The sequence below is a fragment of the Sinohyriopsis cumingii genome, unplaced genomic scaffold (genome assembly GCF_028554795.1).
Source record: "Sinohyriopsis cumingii isolate HCF-2022 unplaced genomic scaffold, ASM2855479v2 utg000898l, whole genome shotgun sequence".
NCBI lineage: Eukaryota > Metazoa > Mollusca > Bivalvia > Unionida > Unionidae > Sinohyriopsis > Sinohyriopsis cumingii.
This window is the reverse complement of record NW_028315941.1, coordinates 1,198,725-1,218,662: the sequence shown is the minus strand read 5'-3', so window position 1 is coordinate 1,218,662 and position 19,938 is coordinate 1,198,725. Positions and strand designations below refer to the sequence as shown.

Below are 19,938 nucleotides of genomic sequence, written 5' to 3'. Positions count from 1 at the left end.
TAATTATTACAGTGCACACCAGCAATGGAGACTGGTATAGCAAAAGGAGGCATTTTGTCTACCAACAAACGATATAATTCGAGGGATTGCTGTAAGGGTCCTGAAGGCCAAGGGTAGGTCGCTGGCTACAAGCTGAAGCCAGATTACATGCGAAGTTAGAACAACACTGTTACTGGTATCAGTAATCTATACTTGGAAGCTAGAAGATTATGCAATGGCTCAGTTCTAGGAGGTATTTAATCCAGCATTTGACTTGGGAGCGCCTGTGCTGGTAGATAGAAGCAAACAGAGATTTCTCGTATTACTCATATCCTGCCCGGGATCCCAAACAGTTAAAAATAGACTTGTAAGTGCAAGACACATCTAGTTTTTTCTTCCATGCGAGTCATTTTTGGCAATTGAATGAAAACGTGTAGAGAATGATGGTAACAATTATCCCTACACTACCTTGGTGGTGTTTGTTAACAATTGCATGATAGCGTTGTTTAACAGTGCGCATTATTCCATCGATGGAAGGGAAATCGAATCCATTTTGGACAACGTTTCCTGACAGTTGTGCAGTCGGGAATCACTTCAACGTAGTCATTTCTTGCGCATACCATAGAGGCACACCCACCAACATTCTATTACAGGACAATTTACGTGCCAAATAAGTACCCAACATAGTCTTTCTGCACCAAAACATGTGCTTGTGGCATTTGAACGTACAAATCGAGACAATGTCCAAACTCATTGCAGAATATTTGACGACTAAAAAGTAACGAAGCTTTTTGTGGAGAAATGGTCATTAAGAACCTGCTCAAGAAATTCGGTTTAACGTTAGAAACAATCATGCTGCATATTACGATTTGTGGTCATATATGTACCGGCATCAAAATATTAACACTGGTTGGCAGATTTCCCAGCATGACTTCATGACACTGTACTCAATCTAAATCTTTGCACTGAAACATCTGGAGTTGTTCAGGCAATCCGTTGTCAGCATGTATTTTCATCCAAATGTAGGTGACGCTGATTGTGATTATCAATGCTATGCTATGATACTTTCCGAAAAGACAATGTTATAGGATGGTGCTTATAGTCGAATGAGGGGCATCGATGCACCTGTGAACAATTCATAACTAAACATTTACATATTTTATTAATCGTGTCCTATCACGAAAGTGAGGGTCGGCCTTACTAAAAATCAACTTGCGAAAATAAAACACGCATTCAAAAACAATTGCGGGGTCACACTGAATTTTTCTCTGCGGCCAAATACAACAACGCGTCAGTCACATTAAAATTCTCCAAGTCAGAGGTGACAAAAATGAAAAGATTGGTGGAATATTTCCATTCCAAGCAGCGATTCCAGTATTTTTGGCAGCAGTGGCTCTAGCGGTTGCAAATGCTGCAGCGTCAGGGGCTGTCGGAACTGCATCAGGAATGGCTTGGATAAAGGCGGTCGGTGGCTGCATCAAATAGGAATAGGCCTTCAATTACCAGAGATGAGCCGCCGAATATCCTCCGTCAAAGGGCCTTGATTACCAAGTCGCAGAAGATCATGCCGTTGACATGTCTGCTGTCCAATCTTAATTTACTCGCTATGGCAAAATCGATCAAGCATTTTCGTGAACTCGCATCGGTGATGTCATGCACACTGGCATCTAGATTCACCAACAGGCCCTAGCACTCACTGGATTGCAAAACAACTCAACATAGTTTGTATTTTGACTCGTAGGGACATGCACCGCCAGTTGAAGTTGTTCATTATTCATCCAAGTATGGTAAACACCGTTGCCTCATTAGACTATGCCAGTACAAACACGGTTGGATGGCCTCATATTAGTTTCATCTTATTACTGAAGCGTTGCGTGCACTGGAGCGTTCACTAGCACAGCAAACACTTAGTGATTTCACATAAAAGTACATATATTATACATCAATGTCTATCAACATTTACAGTCTTTACTCAGCTCAATGAACTAGTGCTGATGTGGATTTGAGCTGATTGGCCACCAAAGCGAATATGTCTGAGTTACTAGTTTGTTGTTGTTGGTGTCGATCCAGATGAATTTGTGATTTTTTTAAGATCAAACAGGCAAATTGAAAACGTGAAACGTAGACATTCATGATATTATTATCAAGCTCAAAGGCGACTTTGTGGTAAAAAAAAGTTGGTTGAGCTTACTAGCAATGGTTGCGTTTATCAAAGTCCATGTTGGTGATGTTAATGCAGCAACAAAACAATGTGTGGATCAAAAATCGTTGATGTACAACCACCGACATCACTACCACGTGTAATAACTTCATAGTACCAAATCGGTGGAAAATCAATCAAAGAAGGAGAAGAAATATCTGGCGAGGCAGTCTTAGTGAACGTTCGACTTCTCTTAGTTCCTTTTTATGAAACAACTTCGATAGACCTAAAAGTCACATCTTGAAGGTGGGCGAATCCGGATCAGATATATTTATCATAAATGGATGTAAAGGGTCGAATGGAAATGCTGACAAATGATATGCTGCATATTGGTTTTTGGTCTCGTAGGACTAATATTACCAATGACCAAGCCTGACAGTGTTGTCATAGATTTTTACACAGTTGCCTTATCAACATCATTGGTGACCGGAGATGAAATTAAATTCGAAGTACTCAACGTTTGTCTACACCGATGATTGTATGTTATCATTATTATATACATAATGGAATCTGACCGCGGTTATACGGTTGCGTAATCTATCGGCGAGGTATTCAACCAGCTGGCGGCTGATGCTAACATCGTTAATAATTTCGTTCCACTTGACGACGAATATCTGCGTCAGAGATATGTAACTAAACCTTCGCATGAACTGTCATATAATTTTGTTAAAGGCCAAGTAGAAATTGAGATTTGGAATAACCCGGTTGTATCATTACTAACTCGATGCCAGGCTGGAAGCATCGCACTTGCACGTGAAATTTCTCAGACATAAACTACAGCAGCAAACCCTCTACCGGAATGTTTCTACAACGATGCGACTGCATTTACCGATATATCCAACCCGATTACATTTCCTGTTAATTATGTCGAACCAAAATTGGATCGGCTAGCAGTAAATGACACAAATGGTCAACTGAAATTCAACAAGGATGCATTTGCTGGGCAAAGACGATCGTTAAATTTAAATGGCGCTGGCGTAATCGGCGTGAAAAGGGAGCCAAACGAATAGATTGTAATATCGCAAGAAATGTAAATAATCCAGAGGCTAAGGTGTTTAATAGCTGCATGACAATTGTGTCTGTAAGAAAGGGTAGTTTCTTAGAAGTTCGTGTGCGCATTGCGCCTGCGCGTGATGATGACACCGGACGAAGCCTGACTGTCATACAGTTAAAATACGTGATTGTATTATTAATAGAAGAACTATGACAGACCCTCCGTCGTACCGACGTGAACAAAATTATCGAAGTGGAACAACAGCTGCGAAATGAAATCCCCAAGAGAACCGAGTTGATCGTGAAATACAAACTCGTGTGTTTGGTCGTATATACCATTTGCAATCTTGCTGCGGCAGAAACTGTTGGTCTTGGTGTGATCGGAGACATGGCCACATCCGCCACTGTAGACGGAACAATCGGTATTAATATCGCCGTTATTTAGATAGTAACCTATGTTTCTGGTGGTGTTAGCAAAATAATTTGGATGTGACTGCATTCCCGAATACGCGTCTATTCCAAATTACTTGCAGCCATACAAGGCAGTCTCAGTACCAGCAGTATATGTACTCGGAGACAATCGAGGATAAAATAATCTATCCAGGTGAGTCTGAACCTCTTCTGATGGAAATGGAAGATCACAGTCATATAAAGCACAAATAAGAAGCAACGCTGTTGCAGATTTACAGACTATAAAAGTCGCGTAAAAAATATTCTTCAGAAAGAGAACTGGTTATCGATCGAAACTATGTTAGCTGGCAGTGCTTGTATTGATCATTGCCATAGGCTTGCCTGTATGAGTGCAATACACCCTTCCATTGCAAGTAGAGTAGTATAAATACCGGGGCTTTTGGTCCACTGGACCCTTGTGGGCACTGACAGACTTCACTGACCTCTGTCCCCTCACATGACTCACCACATGCGTGGGTTGCCTGGTTACTAAACATGCATTAGTCGCATGGGAAGCGTATGGGTAAAGTAAGACATGGGAAGAGGCAGAGATGGATTGCAGTGACCCTTGGGGGCAAGCGGGCAAAACACCCAAATTCATAATATATGGCCTGAAAGTCACGCAGAAGTGGAACATGCTATTCAGAATTTTAAATAATAAATTAATAATAATAATAATAATAATGTGGACTTAACACACCGCCTAATCTTTAGAAGCTCTAACCACTTCACAGTAAAGACATATGCAACGATAAAAATTACAAAGACGAACACCATGAATTAGAAAACAAAAACATGCTAACAATAGTTAAGCACACATTATTAAGTCTTTAAGAACGTTCCTGTACTCAGAATAGGTGAGGTTTAGGAGCACCTTTGAATGAGATCACGGCGTCCTTGTGTCTACTATCGATGGGCAACTTGTTTCATGTATCAAGCCCTGGTACACAAATCAACGTCGTTTATATGACTTCGTTTTAACAGTGGGAATAATGAGAATGCGAGTGTTGGAAGAGGATTGCGAATTTCCAGATGAGGTCCGATAATTATAGTGGACTGGAGCCTGTCAACGAAATATGACATAGTGTACATATGCTGTGTCTGAATCTGGATATAATGGGTAGCCAGCGAAGGTTACAGAGCTTATGAAGTTGTACCCAGATTTTCGCACCATAATGATGATCCGAACAGCCGTGTTTTGAATGATTTTAGTTTAAGCAGTAGATACAAAGCAGATAGAAGTGAATTAAAATAGTTCAGCCTTGTAAGTACGAAGGAACAGACAAGAGTTTTAGTGGCATGAATCTAATAAACAATTGTGAATGGAGCTGATGCGTCTCAGCTCCAAATGTGCAGCCTTGCATATGTAAAGTGTACTGTCGAGAGTGGCACCTATATTCCATACTGGCTGTAAGTTTGATGCTTTTGCTACTGATACCTATTGTTTGAGGTAAAGGATGTGAATGAGAAAGTTTTTGTGTTGTGATCAGGATGGCTTCAGTTTTATCATCAATTATCTGCAGTTTGTTTAATATAATCCATCACTTTCTACGTCTTTGATGGTAGCCTCATTGTCAGTTGGGCAGCTAGATTTATACATTTGAGTGTCATTAGTATATAGTCGGTGAGACAACGGATGTCGATCTATTATACTTGAGAGCGGTTGAGTGTATAGAATGAAGAGAATTGGGCCAATAACAGAGCCTTGTGGGAAATATAGATCATCTGGGGTGGAATGTTTTCTATTTAGGGACACAATTTGTGTCCTGTGTACTAATACAGATTGATTGAACCTTAGTAATTTTGTATCGTGAATACCAGATATATACTGGAGATAGTGAAATAATATTGAACGGTCTATTCCGTCAACGATGGTGAAGACTTAAGATTTTTAAATGAAGTGTTTATAATGTCGGTTAATGATGACAACATTATATCTAAGCACTCAAGCAGCAGTGATGTCAAAATCGGATCGAGTACCTGTGACTTGGGATTAACCCACAAAACCTCGTAATTATAGGTTATTATGCGGACCTTTTGAACTATAGTGCATTTTTTTATCAGTTTGAGAAACATAAATTCCGGCATATTTAAGTACTAGTTCTGATCACTTAATTCACATTGTCATACTGTCTATGAAACAAAAACACACAAAGAGGTGTTTTCTACAGCATCACTCCATTGTAAATAAGGCATTAATTGCCCTGAAAATAATTCATAGGGAAAAGCAAATAACACGGTACCATAAAGGTTGCAAAGACATGAAATCATTGGAACTGAAAGGGTCAAGAACCAAAGTGATTATGATAAAATAACAAACTATAAAGAAATTCGTAAATAAAGTATAGAAAAGTCGAAATAAGTCATATAATATAGAGAAACCAAAGTAATCTAAATAGAAAGTATCAGATAATTTAAAAGCAAAATCAATGTCGTTCCACAAATATGGATCACAAGACACGATTCTGTACCGTCAATGCTAGATTCCGAAAACAAATCACACTGATCGATTAGACAGATAGCAAATCCAGTGCTGATAGAATGCAACGAAAAGGGGCCTGTCTTGATCTGGCTGTGCACATTTTCTCTTTAATATTTGTCCACCAAATGCCACAACGGAAAATGTTCGCAAAGCTCGAATGGGAGACTTAATTCTAGACAGGCGCTCTACCATCTGGGCTATATAAGAGAATACACCCAACTCATTTCATTTACAACATCACTATAGTATGGAGAATGTTCTAACTACAGTAGGGAAGACAAGATGGCGGCTGTCCTACCTTGTCTTTGCTGTATAGAGGGTACTCATCATAGAACATCTGGCTCCTGTTCAGGAATCGTATGTAGTAAATGGGTTTATTTCATCAATGAGAGGATGATTGAGAAAAAGTCCCTAATTACAACGTTTAAAACTGGCTCCAGTCGTTTGACTAAGATCAGAGTACAAATTAGATGATGCCGATGGTAGTTGTGATTATGATGATGCTGTTGCTGCTGATTATGATGATATCTATCACGAAGACCAGATTTACATTATGACGATTACCTATTTTTTTACAGATAAATATCTTAGGGAGTGTCATCCTCCTCCTCCTCCCCCGTGTTTTAAAGGTGTTGGTAATTATACCAATACCATATTATGTTACCTTCTACGATTATTCGGTTATTCGGAATGTAGATGCCATCATCATTTAAATATGTCATCATCATCATCAAAACCATGTTATATCTACCCACCGTATGCTTCCCCTTTTTCTCTTTAGTTCCTTCATTATAACATTAATATAGTAAACACCAAGAATTTATTTAACACATATATCGTGGAATGCTATGTTATTTCACCTCAGTTCAGTTCCTTTATATCAGCTGGAAATGTCTTTCTATATAATTACCACAACTTTTAAAACAAGTCAACAAAATCTCTGCGACTTTGTTTTTAGCCGTAAAACTTGTATTCATTTTGCTGATTGGAACTACGCCTAGTGGCTTAAAGTATGTGACAAGACAAAGTATAACCGAACAAGCATTCAATTTTTCAAAATATACATTTATTTCCCCCAAGTATAAAATCAACAAAGTGAAAGAATAACTTGTAGTATATGAATTCCTACAATAACCTAAATTGTACTATCAATTTCACACTAACCCGGAAACTGTCCAAAGGTATCCCGAATGAAGTTATAGTTTGTTTATGTGCTGACGTGCTAGTACCATTCACTAATCACTGTTCTAAATCCAAACGTTTTTTCTTCTAGGTAATCTCGCCAAAGTAAAATATCACTGAAGACCTTGAACGTTTCACATAATCCAACTAATTTATTTAAATGTTCAAGTCCTTGAATAATGTCGAAAAATACTCAATGTACTGTTTGTTTTAGAAAATATATTTTCCAATTTGTAAGTCTAACGAACATATCATAAATAAATTTCGATTTCCTCTCACGACTCTTACAAAGTCTGCATATGAACTGAAGAATAAAAACGCGCGTATTTAATACCCTTATATAGTCTATATGCGTACCAAATCAACAAAATTTTAAAGACTAAACGTTTCTCTAACAACTTAAATTCTACTATTGTACGAGAACTAACAATCATATTCTGACCTTCCTATATTATTGAGCCAATCATCAATTAGGTCGTTCATTTTATCTCTAAAGGACATCTGCATTCCTAGTATCACATTATGCTTTTGTGACCTCCATTCAAATTAATTCGTTGTATAATTGACCGAAACAGTTAATGACTGGACCTAGGCAACCCGACTTGTCGCACGAATGAGAATTCTACACCTGCTGCACATGTATTTTACTATAGTTCCAGCTAGCCACTGAATGTAAAAAATTAAAATATAAACGTCATAAACCCAGAATGCAACTATATCATACATGTAATAGGTGATACAAATATCCGTAACATCTCTTCGTGTTCTCTATGCAATTTCAAAGGAAGAAAGATGGAGGGTGTTAACTATATTAAAATGTAGAATGTACCTATCATTTAATGATCAAGAATGTAACCTAAAACGTTTTTCATATTTTTTATGTTTTCTTTACAAAGGAAATAATAATGAAATATCGTTCCTGATTTATATAATTAATCTGTAAACCACAGAGAAGTTTTCCTTATATTAATTGTTACGAGTCTATGCTCTTAAAATAAGTAACAGAAAAGAGCGAAGATAGCAAGCTTTGTAAAATTTAACTAACAATTTATTTCTCTACAATACAACGTGAAAAATGAGAAGAAAGAACTTACGGTATTGCAAAATAAATCTAAAAATAATTCAAGAATTAAAGACACAAGTCCTAGTAATAAAATATTCTGAATAAAACTCAGATCAAGTCCCGAAGAGATCCAACATTGAAGACGATGACGTGTCTGTCATGGCCTGCGAATTACTCATGTGTCTCTTGTTGAATCACATAAATATTATTCCAGGTTTGAAATGAGTATAAATTACATTGAATGTCTTTATCAAAGAATTTTGTCAGAGCACTTTTGTATTTCCAGAGAAAATAATCACTTCAATTCAACAATTTGAAGAAAATAATATTCAGCCCAAACTGGTCACAACATAATACAACTTCAAGTACTAGATGTTAAAGCACGACTGGTGCAGTACTCATAGTCACAAGATAATATAGTTCTCTGTTTGACCTCAGGTCACAATTTGCATTTTCTAAAAGCAACCATTACGTAATGGATAATAACCTTCTAGAATGATCTAATGAACCTTGTGTATTTACAACACAATAGCCTACCAAATTCACTTAGGAATCTCCAAAAACCTGCTAAGCTCATACACATAGAGAATGATGAAGATATTATTAGTTATTTACATAAATGAAATATAAAAAAAAGTCGATCAGGTCAAGCAGAAATGAACTCAATTTAGGACAAGTCAAGTTCAGCAAACAATGTTACATTACAATAACATGTAATGAAACAAGAAAATTTAAAACTAACAGACAAACAATTAAATTAAATATATATAACATAAGGTATAATTTCTGATCATTCCAGTAGACAATATAATTGTTTTCATCGTACCTCAAAATTAAACTTAATAAGCTCTATATATTCCTATTATAGCCTCCACAAACAGCTTACAATACAGCATATGAAATTTGTGAATCATACCAACAGACTGCCTCAGGAACTATTTTTTTCATTGGTTTTACGACACTTTTTTGGGAAACTGGACACAGGTTCAAACGATGGAATAAGACAGATCATGTGACTTGAAGCTCAGGTCTTACACATATTTTGTGAATTTTTTGAGACAATCGTATCAATTTTGCAGTGATGGAGACAATTACCAGCATAAATACGCCATTCACAAAATAAATTTCCAGTTATACCGTTTCAGAACATGATAAGATACACGCAATTCTATTTTAAATATGCTGTAATAGATATATTTTGACAATACTGAATTCAAAGGTATGGGTGTTCAACTAGAACATGACGACTAATATAAAATCAATATTTTCATGACTCCTTTTAATATGAATGAAAGTTGTACCTCACTAACTTGCTATTATTCAACGTCCTGTGAGTTAATCAATTTTATTTCTTCGCTTCGTGTTTAATGTATTCTATCCTTGCGAACACAATTGTTTTTCTTAAATATCATTCTATGTTCTCAGCGTCTATGGGATATTGACTTAGAATTAAAAGATAAATGGGACAACTGATATTTTAAAGATAAAACATTTTTTTCTGCATGTCCCGAGATTTGTAATCATAACCTGTTTAGTAATTCGACGATCCTGCCTCTGACCCATTAACTGGAGTAAGGTATGTTCATGTGTTTCCCTCGTGTCCAGTTTCTTCAACCTGACATATTTCAATAGGATTTACAGAATCATCGATTACAGTTAGGTAGGCATGATCTGTTTCAAGCACATCAGTTTCCTCTTGCTGAAATACTTCAAACAAACGGACAATTTCACTGATTGGGGTTATATAGTTTTCATCAGATTGATGTACATCGGCTGTCTCAACATGACACATTTCTATAGAATAGGCATACTCATAGAATACATGTTCATTACTCCTTCTGGTTTCATGTGAAGTTGCGTTCATTACATTGTCAATCCTGTGATTGTAGTCCGACAAGGCATCCTGAAGAAAAATAAAGATAGTTTTCAAAACATTTATTTATTTATTTATTTTTTGAACAAAATAACGTCAGTGAATACGTAGCTTCCATAGGCTGGAAAGAAATGAGACATTTGATGTTCATGATAGCTGGGAGTTCAGAGCTGAAGCTGTGCACACTGAGAAACTGTTTGATTCTGGACAAGACAAAATATTTACTTCACTATAAAATGCAGAGAGAGAGAGAGAGAGAGAGAGAGAGGGAGAGAGAGAGAGAACGAGATGTGAGATTAATAACGTCAAAACACCAAATGTTACCTCATCAATGGTACTGTAAGGGTCGGTTTGGAAGTTGTGTCCAAAATGTTCTTTTTGTGGGTTTATAGGACACTCTGATCTTTTAGTCATTCTGGATAATCTGCCTTGCATTGCTGGGACATGTAGGAGTCTATTAGTCCTCTCTAGTTCTTTCCCAGATACTTCACTGTCTGTCGGTCCTACAAATGGCTGAAACAACCCTCTGGAATCTGCAACAATTTCTAGATCAATCAAGTCAATAGTAATCAAGTGTTGCACATTATGCATGTATAGTGTACTGTTACTTTATTCATTAACTAATGATTCGTGTATTTAATAAATATAATGAGTAAATATTAAACAAAAGTCTATCAAAATAAGACCAAATTCTTATAGCAACTGGAACTTCATCGGTGCAAGAAACTGCATTTGCCAGATAGACAGACAGTTGAGCTGGCCACATGCAACTAATAATTCTAGGCGCTGTTGAACCTGCCTATGTTTGGTGGAATATTAAATAAACTATGCAGGACGATGAAGGCCGCTGATTGGCTGAAATGTGCTTTCCAAATTTCAAAGGCGTTTTATGGGTGAATTCCACGTCATTGTCGGGTTGGAATTAATTCCCAATTTAACAGTATCGCTGTTGCCGCACAGATAATCCTGGATGTAAATTAGGATAGTTTTCTTCTTCGAACAAATATAGTGATCAAGTAAAGAATAACGTTTGTGTCACCTTATTCGGAGAATATTACGAAATATAGCAATTTTGATGTAGTCGCTGGCTGCGGCGCCAAATCAGTGGGTTTTTTTTTAGAAGATGCTTTAACCCCTTAACTTTAAAACTGCCTACAAGAATATGATGACAAGTGACTTTTGTGGAGTGTGGATGACATGTTTTCATCAAAATGGTCGTCCCTTACATTCTACATATTTTCGTATGATACATGCAATTGTCTTTAGATGCGTGTGTTGCAATATACAGTTTTAGTACATTAAGTCTTCAAACATGTATGATAAAAGGTCTGAAACAGTGGCCCTCAAGACGATATGAAGAAACGGCTGCATACGCTTTCCTGAATAAGATTTACGAAAATATGGTCGCAAAACATTTCAAAGGAAAATATGCTATGCCATTTGATTACAAAATCAGACCAAAATTATGAAAATAATTGCCTTTTTGGCACCACTAAAGTGCTTGTCCTGTGGCCTGTGTTTTCCATAAAGCTTTAACGGTAGTGTAATGGGTTGATGAATGACTGAGTGACAGGTTAACAAAAAAAGAAACCCGATTAGCCAGTATAAAGTGTGAACATGGTTTTCAGGATGGTCTAGTATTTTGTCCCAGAACACCTTAGTTTTTAATCAATGTTTAGTACCTAATATCCATGTACAATTGATCATGCTTTAAATGAGTCTTAAATATGTCTTTTATACACGAAGTATTTATTTATTTATTTTTTTATCTATTTCTTGGATGGTAGGAGAGGAAGTTCTTAATTTTAAATATCGCAAAGATGGCAAGAATATATTGAAAGCCTTATATTAATTATATTATACCGAGAGCAGAATGTTGCCTACCATTATTCTAATAGTCATTTATACACAGATGAATGAGTCTTTGCAGTTTATGGCAGTCTGAATTTGTTCTCTCATTTAGATAAAATAGGTAATGCTGCACAGGCACATGCTATTTCAGTAGTTTAGAACGAGTGAATAATATGCAAATGTAATGCTACCTGTAAAAAGATGCAGTGTTCTTGATCATCAATTACTTCTAATGATTCCCTTTTTATTCTCAGTAAATGCATGTTTAATTGTCCTTTCACATAACTGTGTGTCTGCCTGTTTGTGATAGAGTCGCGTCCAAGCCAGATCACTTTTACCCATATTGCTCTGTCGAACTTCCGGTCCTTTGTGTTGTACATATAGACCGCTTAGTTACATTCTGATCATTTGTATTGCAGACAGTGAATTAGGAAAGTGTAGTAAGTGCTGAAACCTCATTCTTTTATTAAAAACAGCGAATAATTTAAGGTCCATAGACTGCAACATCCATTCATGTACAAATATAAGCACAGAGTTTTAACTAGATCGTCAGAAATCATCACATTGAAGTGTTACAGCGCGCAGGTTAGGTATGGTGATAATTTTTATTTCTAACATTTCAATGCAGACAGGACCGTTCCGGTAACCTAAGTGGTTAGAGCGTCCGCCTCGGATGGGGGAGTTCGCGGGCTTGAACCCCGACCGGGACATACCAAAGACTAACAAAAGTTAGAATTTGAGATGAGACCGCTTGATTCCTGGAGAAACAATATAGCAGTGTACATGTATTTCCAAATACATTTTTGGTTCTATTTGTCATGTACGCTGTGCCTCACAAATGAACTATTGTGGAATCCGACATAAGCATTATTGTAATTTCTTCAAACAAGGACAAAGGTCATAAATTCGACATAATATTTTGTGTTATGTTTATATTTAAGGTAAGCAAAATGTTTTGTACAGCGATGGTGGACTGTGACTTGAAACAGAATGACAGTAAAGACTGTCAGTAGATCTAAAAAAAAAGAAATGTTTTCACCTTACCGTGTTAAAAATATAAACTATTTTGCATTGCAATGTTGTTTATGAATTTAAATAAAATCTAAACAATCAGCAGCCGTAGCAAGTCTGTAAATGTTATGAAAGTACGAAACATTTTTTACATGATTTAAAGAGAGTTATGTTTTAATAGCTCTGAGAGACACGTCCTAGCTTTATTGTGCTATTATATAGATAAAACATAATAAGTCCAACGATTCCTTCTCTAGCTGTTTATCGAATATAAATATATATATATATATATATATATATATATATATATATATATATATATATATATATATATATATATATATATATATATATATATATATAAAGAATACAAATCATATGGCGAATAACAATCCTTTCAAGTGCACTGGATCCAGCAATGGATCACATGTGTCAGGGATTGATTAAGATAAATGCAATAAACTGACAACGAACAGTGCGAAACTATTATCTAGCTAGCCTGAGCGCTTTCGACTCTTTTAATGAGTCTTTTGCAAAGGCAAATACAACACATAGACAAGACAAACAAATAAAACAGAAAAACGGTTATGGTTCCGAAATTTACATGGCTGTTTCGACAGCAATTCAACCTTTTAACTCTGTTATGTGTCAAGTAGACTATTTTAGCTTGTTGCTGGTACTGGAAAATATTTGTATTGACCTAGAAGTTGATGAGCCATAACGTCATCTGTTATTGTATCTAATAATAATAATAATAATAATACTAATAATAATAATAATAATAATAATAATAACGAAAATAATGTCAGAGTTATTCCATGCTTGCTTGTTTTTATCCACGCTTGATATTTGTCATATATGTCATATCTTTAATAATTATCAAGTGAAAATAGAATCAAGCATTTAGCCCACTATGAAAATATCATTTTAAAAAGAAATATTTCTTGTTGTATTATTCGTTTTATATTATTCGTTTAAGACACTGTGATTAAAAAATTTAATTCTCTATAATTTTCAGCTGCTGTAATTTTGGGATAATTAGGACGTTTCGATTATTTGTTTTTCTGGCAGGAATGAAACTTTATGTGACCAAGTACGTTAATTTGTCATTTGGTAACATCATAACCAGTTTAATACTTTTCATTTATTTTATTCAAAGAAATGGTAGGAATAGAATAGGTTTGAGTCTAGATTGCTGTAAATCATACCTATTGTTCTGACTGTGCTTTTTCTCCAAACCGTGACTAACATTAAAATTCCACAGATGACGAGGAAGACAGAAACAACGATTGGTCCAGTCCAATATTGTTCTTGTCGGACATCTGAAAGTGTAATTAAAAGGCATTCTAATTTTGTGTACGTGTTAGACAAAATGAAAAACTACGAAACACTGGTGTATTGTGAAACAGGACATTAATCGTTGATAGCGGTCTGTAAGACGTATTGTACAATAACACAAAGGGCACGTGTTGTTTGAGCTCCATATAATCAATTATTTGACGACACAAATCAATATCGTCAAATTTGTTCACTGTATTGTCGTCTAAAGTAGCGTCTCAGTGCAATCATACATTCAAGAACCTATGATGAAGTATTTCTGCAAAACATGAATATATTCAACGAATGATATGTTGTTACTTTACTCATATAGCTATAAACGCATTTGTCGTGAATTTGTAATAAACAGAAGGTATGAAAAATTGTATCGTTCTTTCGAGCTGCGGCATCAGGCTTTTGCTTGGGCAAGGCTTAACTTTCGTGAGGAACAAATTACAAATGTTATAAGTTGGAACGAATAAATTAAATCAATAATAATAATAATAGTATTAATAATAATAATAATAATAATAATAATAATAATAATACGATTGAGATGTATTACAATAAGCAGAACCTGTATCATATGGAGCAAACATATGAACTACATGAGATATGTATTATCACAGTCTGGAGGCAATAAAATAAATGCAATATAGCAAGGTCATAAAACATCGAAAAACGCTTAGCTTCATAACGTGTTGTACATTTCGTTTTCATGAATTGTAAATACCTTTTTAAAGATAAGATAAGCAATGTCCGCAAATGTTAAAATAGTAATTCAAATTATGTAACATGAAACAATTATGGAAAGTTATTAAGGGCTTGCAAACTAAATAACTGCACTGAAAAACTGTTTTGCTTAAACAGTATATGATGTCTTTCTGTGTGAGAACAAAGTTTTCAATACAAAGTACAGCATGCAATTTGTATGTTTGTTTGAAAGTCGTAACACATGTCCAGATGTGTATTCAATAGTATTTTTATTAACTAAAATGTACACGTGTATGCAAATTTGCACACAAAAACATTGTAATCATACAGCTGGTGGTTAAATGCTATTACAAAAAGGAACTATTTGGTAAAATAGGTAAAACAATAAATGTTTTATTTGATTTAATTGTTGTGTCCCAATTTTTCGCTTGTATTTTAACTGGCACGACTTTCATACATGATAAGAATGTGATATAGCTTAATAAATGCAAGTATCCTAATATATACTTACAGTGTATTATATACTTTATATGACACAATAAAATACTTACGTGACGAAACTTTTATACTTTTCCACGTAAGACCACGAGTCGGTAGTGACGCATTTAAGAAATGTAATTCTATGGAATGATTTTGTGTTATTTGAAAGCTATTTGTATTTCAAATATAAATTTAGATTTTAGAAGAAAGGTGAGACATATAACACTGTTATTGTAGTGTGTATAAGACTGAATTAATATTATTATCTCATGTAAATAAATATATTTCAATGATTTTCAACTTGTTATTTCGAACTATGAGAATTTTAGATATATTTACTGCAAATCAAAAACATTTTATATATTACAATGCACTCATAGCTCTAATATATATGATATAAATATATGCTTGTTTACGTCTCGTAAAATAGAAGCATCAACATAGCTGTAAAACCACTGATATAAAGTAACCAGAATACCAGAAATAAAAATAATAATAAGTACTGAAATAATAATAATAATAATAATAACAATAATGATAATAATAATAATAATAATAATAATAATAATAATAATAATAATAATAATATTTAATAATAATAACTAATAATAATTTAAATACTATTACTATTATTTGCTATGAGTTATTACGTAACAATAATATATAGTAACAATAATAATGATGCGATATTTTTATTTCGAGTTCTAATTAAGTATCGAGCATGAGTTATTTTTCCCCACATCAACTATCAAATTGATAGAAAATTTCCAACTTCTTCCAAAACGAGTATTCTCAGTGGAGTTTCACCACAAAAGAGGAAAAGCAAGAAAAATAGTTAAGAAGTGGCCAATTTATTGTTAACGAAGAGGTCTGAGACAGTTATATCGACTGTATAATAAGCCGAGTGTTCTACTGACATCCCAAAATAAGACATCTTATACTGACAAATCGTGTCACAGAAGGCATCAGTGAAGCTGTAAATCCTAGTAGAAGAGAAATCATCAAGCAACGTTTATTCTGGCAAATGCTTTAAGATTGTTTGGCTGGACTCTTCCCACGCATAACACTATGTTAGGAGAATAAACAGTAACGAAGAAAAGGATAAACGCAGATTCGGAAACCATCTGATTTATAATTTGCCATTTTAAAGATCCGCAAATAGTTCCATGTAATGGTGAATCATCTGCAGCACCACATGAAAAAATGTCGCCTTACGCATTATAATTTGCCAAAGTTTGCAGTATTTACTGCGTTTAATATTTTAAAAACTGTTACGCCCTAACTTCTGACTAACTTTTGTTCATTTTGCATAAAGACTTCGACACTCGTATAGAAATCACTGTTTGTTTTTATTTATGTGGATATAGGCAACCACTTAAACACTTAAACAAATGATTGAAGTAACAAAATGAATTAGACATTCTTTTTGATGAAAGTTCGTGAATTTTGGAAATAGATGTAAATAGGAGAGAGTTTTCTTATGTTCACACTGTTCGAAGGGTCTCTCTGGATTTTGTTGTCTACAAGAACTATTACACTGTGGTCAGTTAAATTTTATATTGGTTTTTAATGACATTTGTTAAGTAACTAATCAGTTCATTGATTAAACCGAAGTTGGTACTGTAGTAATCATGTGTCTGTATGATCAAATCGGACAATTTGGGTAGTTTTCCAGTGGAAGCAGATTGTTGATTTTGCATGTCCGATTTTGAAAACTACCTATGTGTATAACAATCTGCAACATGCAGTATAGTACACGAGGTAATATCTTGTTTCGATCTCACTCTGCATAGCATATGTATATGTATGTATGTATGTATGGATGGATGGATGTATGTATGTATGTATGTATGTATGTATGTATATATGTATGTATGTATGTATGTATGTATGTATGTATGCATGTATGTATGTATGTATGTATGTATGTATGCATGTATGTATGTATGTATGTGTGTGTGTATGTATGTATGTATGCATGTATGTATGTATGTATGTATGTATGTATGTATGTATGTATGTATGTATGTATGTATGTATGTATGTATGTATGTATCTTCCTAGTTTCATAGTAAACCCAACGGGCATAGTGTAAATTAGCTGTACATAAACAAAACCTCAAAAGGTGTGGAGGGGGCTTGGGTATAATATGTGTACTTCATTTTGTGAATTATAAGTGAAATATCGCTGTATAAATAACACATAAAATGTTTAATCTTTCTTATAATTCTGTGCATATAATCCAAGAATATTGATTTACGCAATTAATAATTTGGCCCTTTGCTCACGAAGATAGTAAGAGTATTTGAGAACCACGTTTCATAAACAATATAATTCAAGTGTTTGTTCATTCTTAGTTCTTATAATCTTATTTGCTTGTCACACTTCATGATGAAAACAAATGGGATTACAAACATTTCATTGGTATGATAGATTGTTCCTATTGATTAGTCCTTACAAATCCTTTTAGTATAGAAAGAGACAAAATTATGTTAGAAATATGCTTGTTCCTATATTTCCGTTAGAAGTTAATATCCTTAAAATGCTCCTTGAAACAGAGATTCCTTTGTCAAAAAGTAAAATAATAGAAGAATAAAGAAACAAAATATTAAGGTGTTTTATTTCACTGTATACTTAGCTGTTATTGTCCTATGACAAGATGATCGTCATACACATAAATAGTATGTGGTTAGGCAAAGTAGCTGCCATTTTCGTAGCACTGAAGATGTTTTGAAATACTTTCTTTAATTGCTAGAATTTTTTTTATTCGTGGTTAAATTTAACATCCATTCATCATGTCTTCTCGTGACCTGTCAATATCAAACATCCGAATCGTGTTTTTTTACGATATAACCCGTTTTGGTCAGCATCATGTAATCATTTACGCAATCAACGGCTTTACGATTGTGTTTACTGTGGTCACATTGACTTGTCTTTGCGATACTGGTGTGGCGGGTACTTTACATTAGGATTCCGTAAATTTTATATTAGCTTTTATTTAAAAATTCTTTGCAATTTTTGTATTCATTTTTTTTTGTTCCTTTCATTTTGCATGTAATTATAGTTGAGAGTACACCCAAACTATACTCTTCAAATAGGACAAATATAGTTATTTTTACAGTGAAGTATCACACAAAAATAGCAATATGGACAGAAACGGACTCTGAATTTGGTGTGTGCATAATGCCATCTTGGAACATTACAATAGTTCGGTCTCTGTACAGAATTGACAACCATCACCATACAGTATAAAATGTAAACAATCGACCTAAACTGCCATGTACATCTAAAATACTGAAGTGATTTTCCAGGTCTGTACTTATCTTTGTATCACGCCCAACAAGAATAAAGAACGCTAACCCATGTAATTGTATAAAGTGCAATTAGATCAGTTAATGCGTTATTCATTTAAGATTATATGTGTGTCTTACATCATAGGCTGTGATCTCACATTATGTTATTGTACATCATACAAGTGTATAGTAGAAATTCCTTCATGACTATTTATCTACATTCGAGCAGTCTATGCGTGAGCAAAGGTTTAAAATAAAAATTAACCATACAGGACTTTGAATCTATATGATGAAATCTTCTAATCTGGAAAATAAAAACAGCACACCTAATAACATTTCGACGGGTATTTTGTAAGATACGGACAACAACCACGCAAAAAATAATACCATCAACACTTCACGTGGACATCTCCAGGAGATTTATTGACGTTTTTACATTTCACCCTTTCGCCATTCTGTCCGCTCCTATGGTATTGCATGGAATATTTGGACACAAAACTGCCTTTACAATTATCGCATAAGCCTAAAGTTTTGTATGCCCTTCGTGTCTTTTCATGTCACAGGCAGAGGAGACTCTTGTGAGCAATAACTTCACGTTGTTTCAGCACATGTCTCTTTCATAGCTCTATGTCGACTGTATCGAAGAACCGGAAACGAAGTGAATAAAGTACATTTTATTTAGAGTGACGTCACATCTTGCTGTTGATAACGGTTTGGATCTGCACCTTTTAATACTGGCTTGCCTTCATCATATCGCTTAATTTAATTTGTACTTACCACATCTTATGTCAATACATTTATTTAGACGGATTTTAAATAAAACATGTAATCTCTCTCCTAACATACAACCGTATCAATACAATAGATTACTAAATAACACAAACAGGACAGTTTACTGGTATCGATGAAAAATAAATTAAAGTGCATTTTATCCGTATGCATTAACATTTGGAGGTCATTTGAAATTGTTCTGGGCATAAAGTACACTCATCTAGAAAATACAAAAATATAATACGCTCAATTGATATGGGATGCACAGATTTCACTGTT

General features: G+C 34.6%; 1 protein-coding gene across 1 annotated transcript; it reads right to left on the bottom strand.

Moving 5' to 3' along the window:
* Positions 1-8,211: 8,211 nt before the first annotated feature.
* Positions 8,212-14,909, bottom strand: LOC149773115 (uncharacterized). The gene is made up of 3 exons (XM_089946809.1): positions 14,293-14,909; positions 10,547-10,755; positions 8,212-10,252 (listed from the first exon to the last, which is right to left on the bottom strand). Exons 1-3 carry the CDS (start codon positions 14,333-14,335, stop codon positions 9,932-9,934), a joined length of 573 nt encoding a protein of 190 aa, XP_089802935.1. The 5' UTR covers positions 14,336-14,909; the 3' UTR covers positions 8,212-9,931.
* Positions 14,910-19,938: the final 5,029 nt, after the last annotated feature.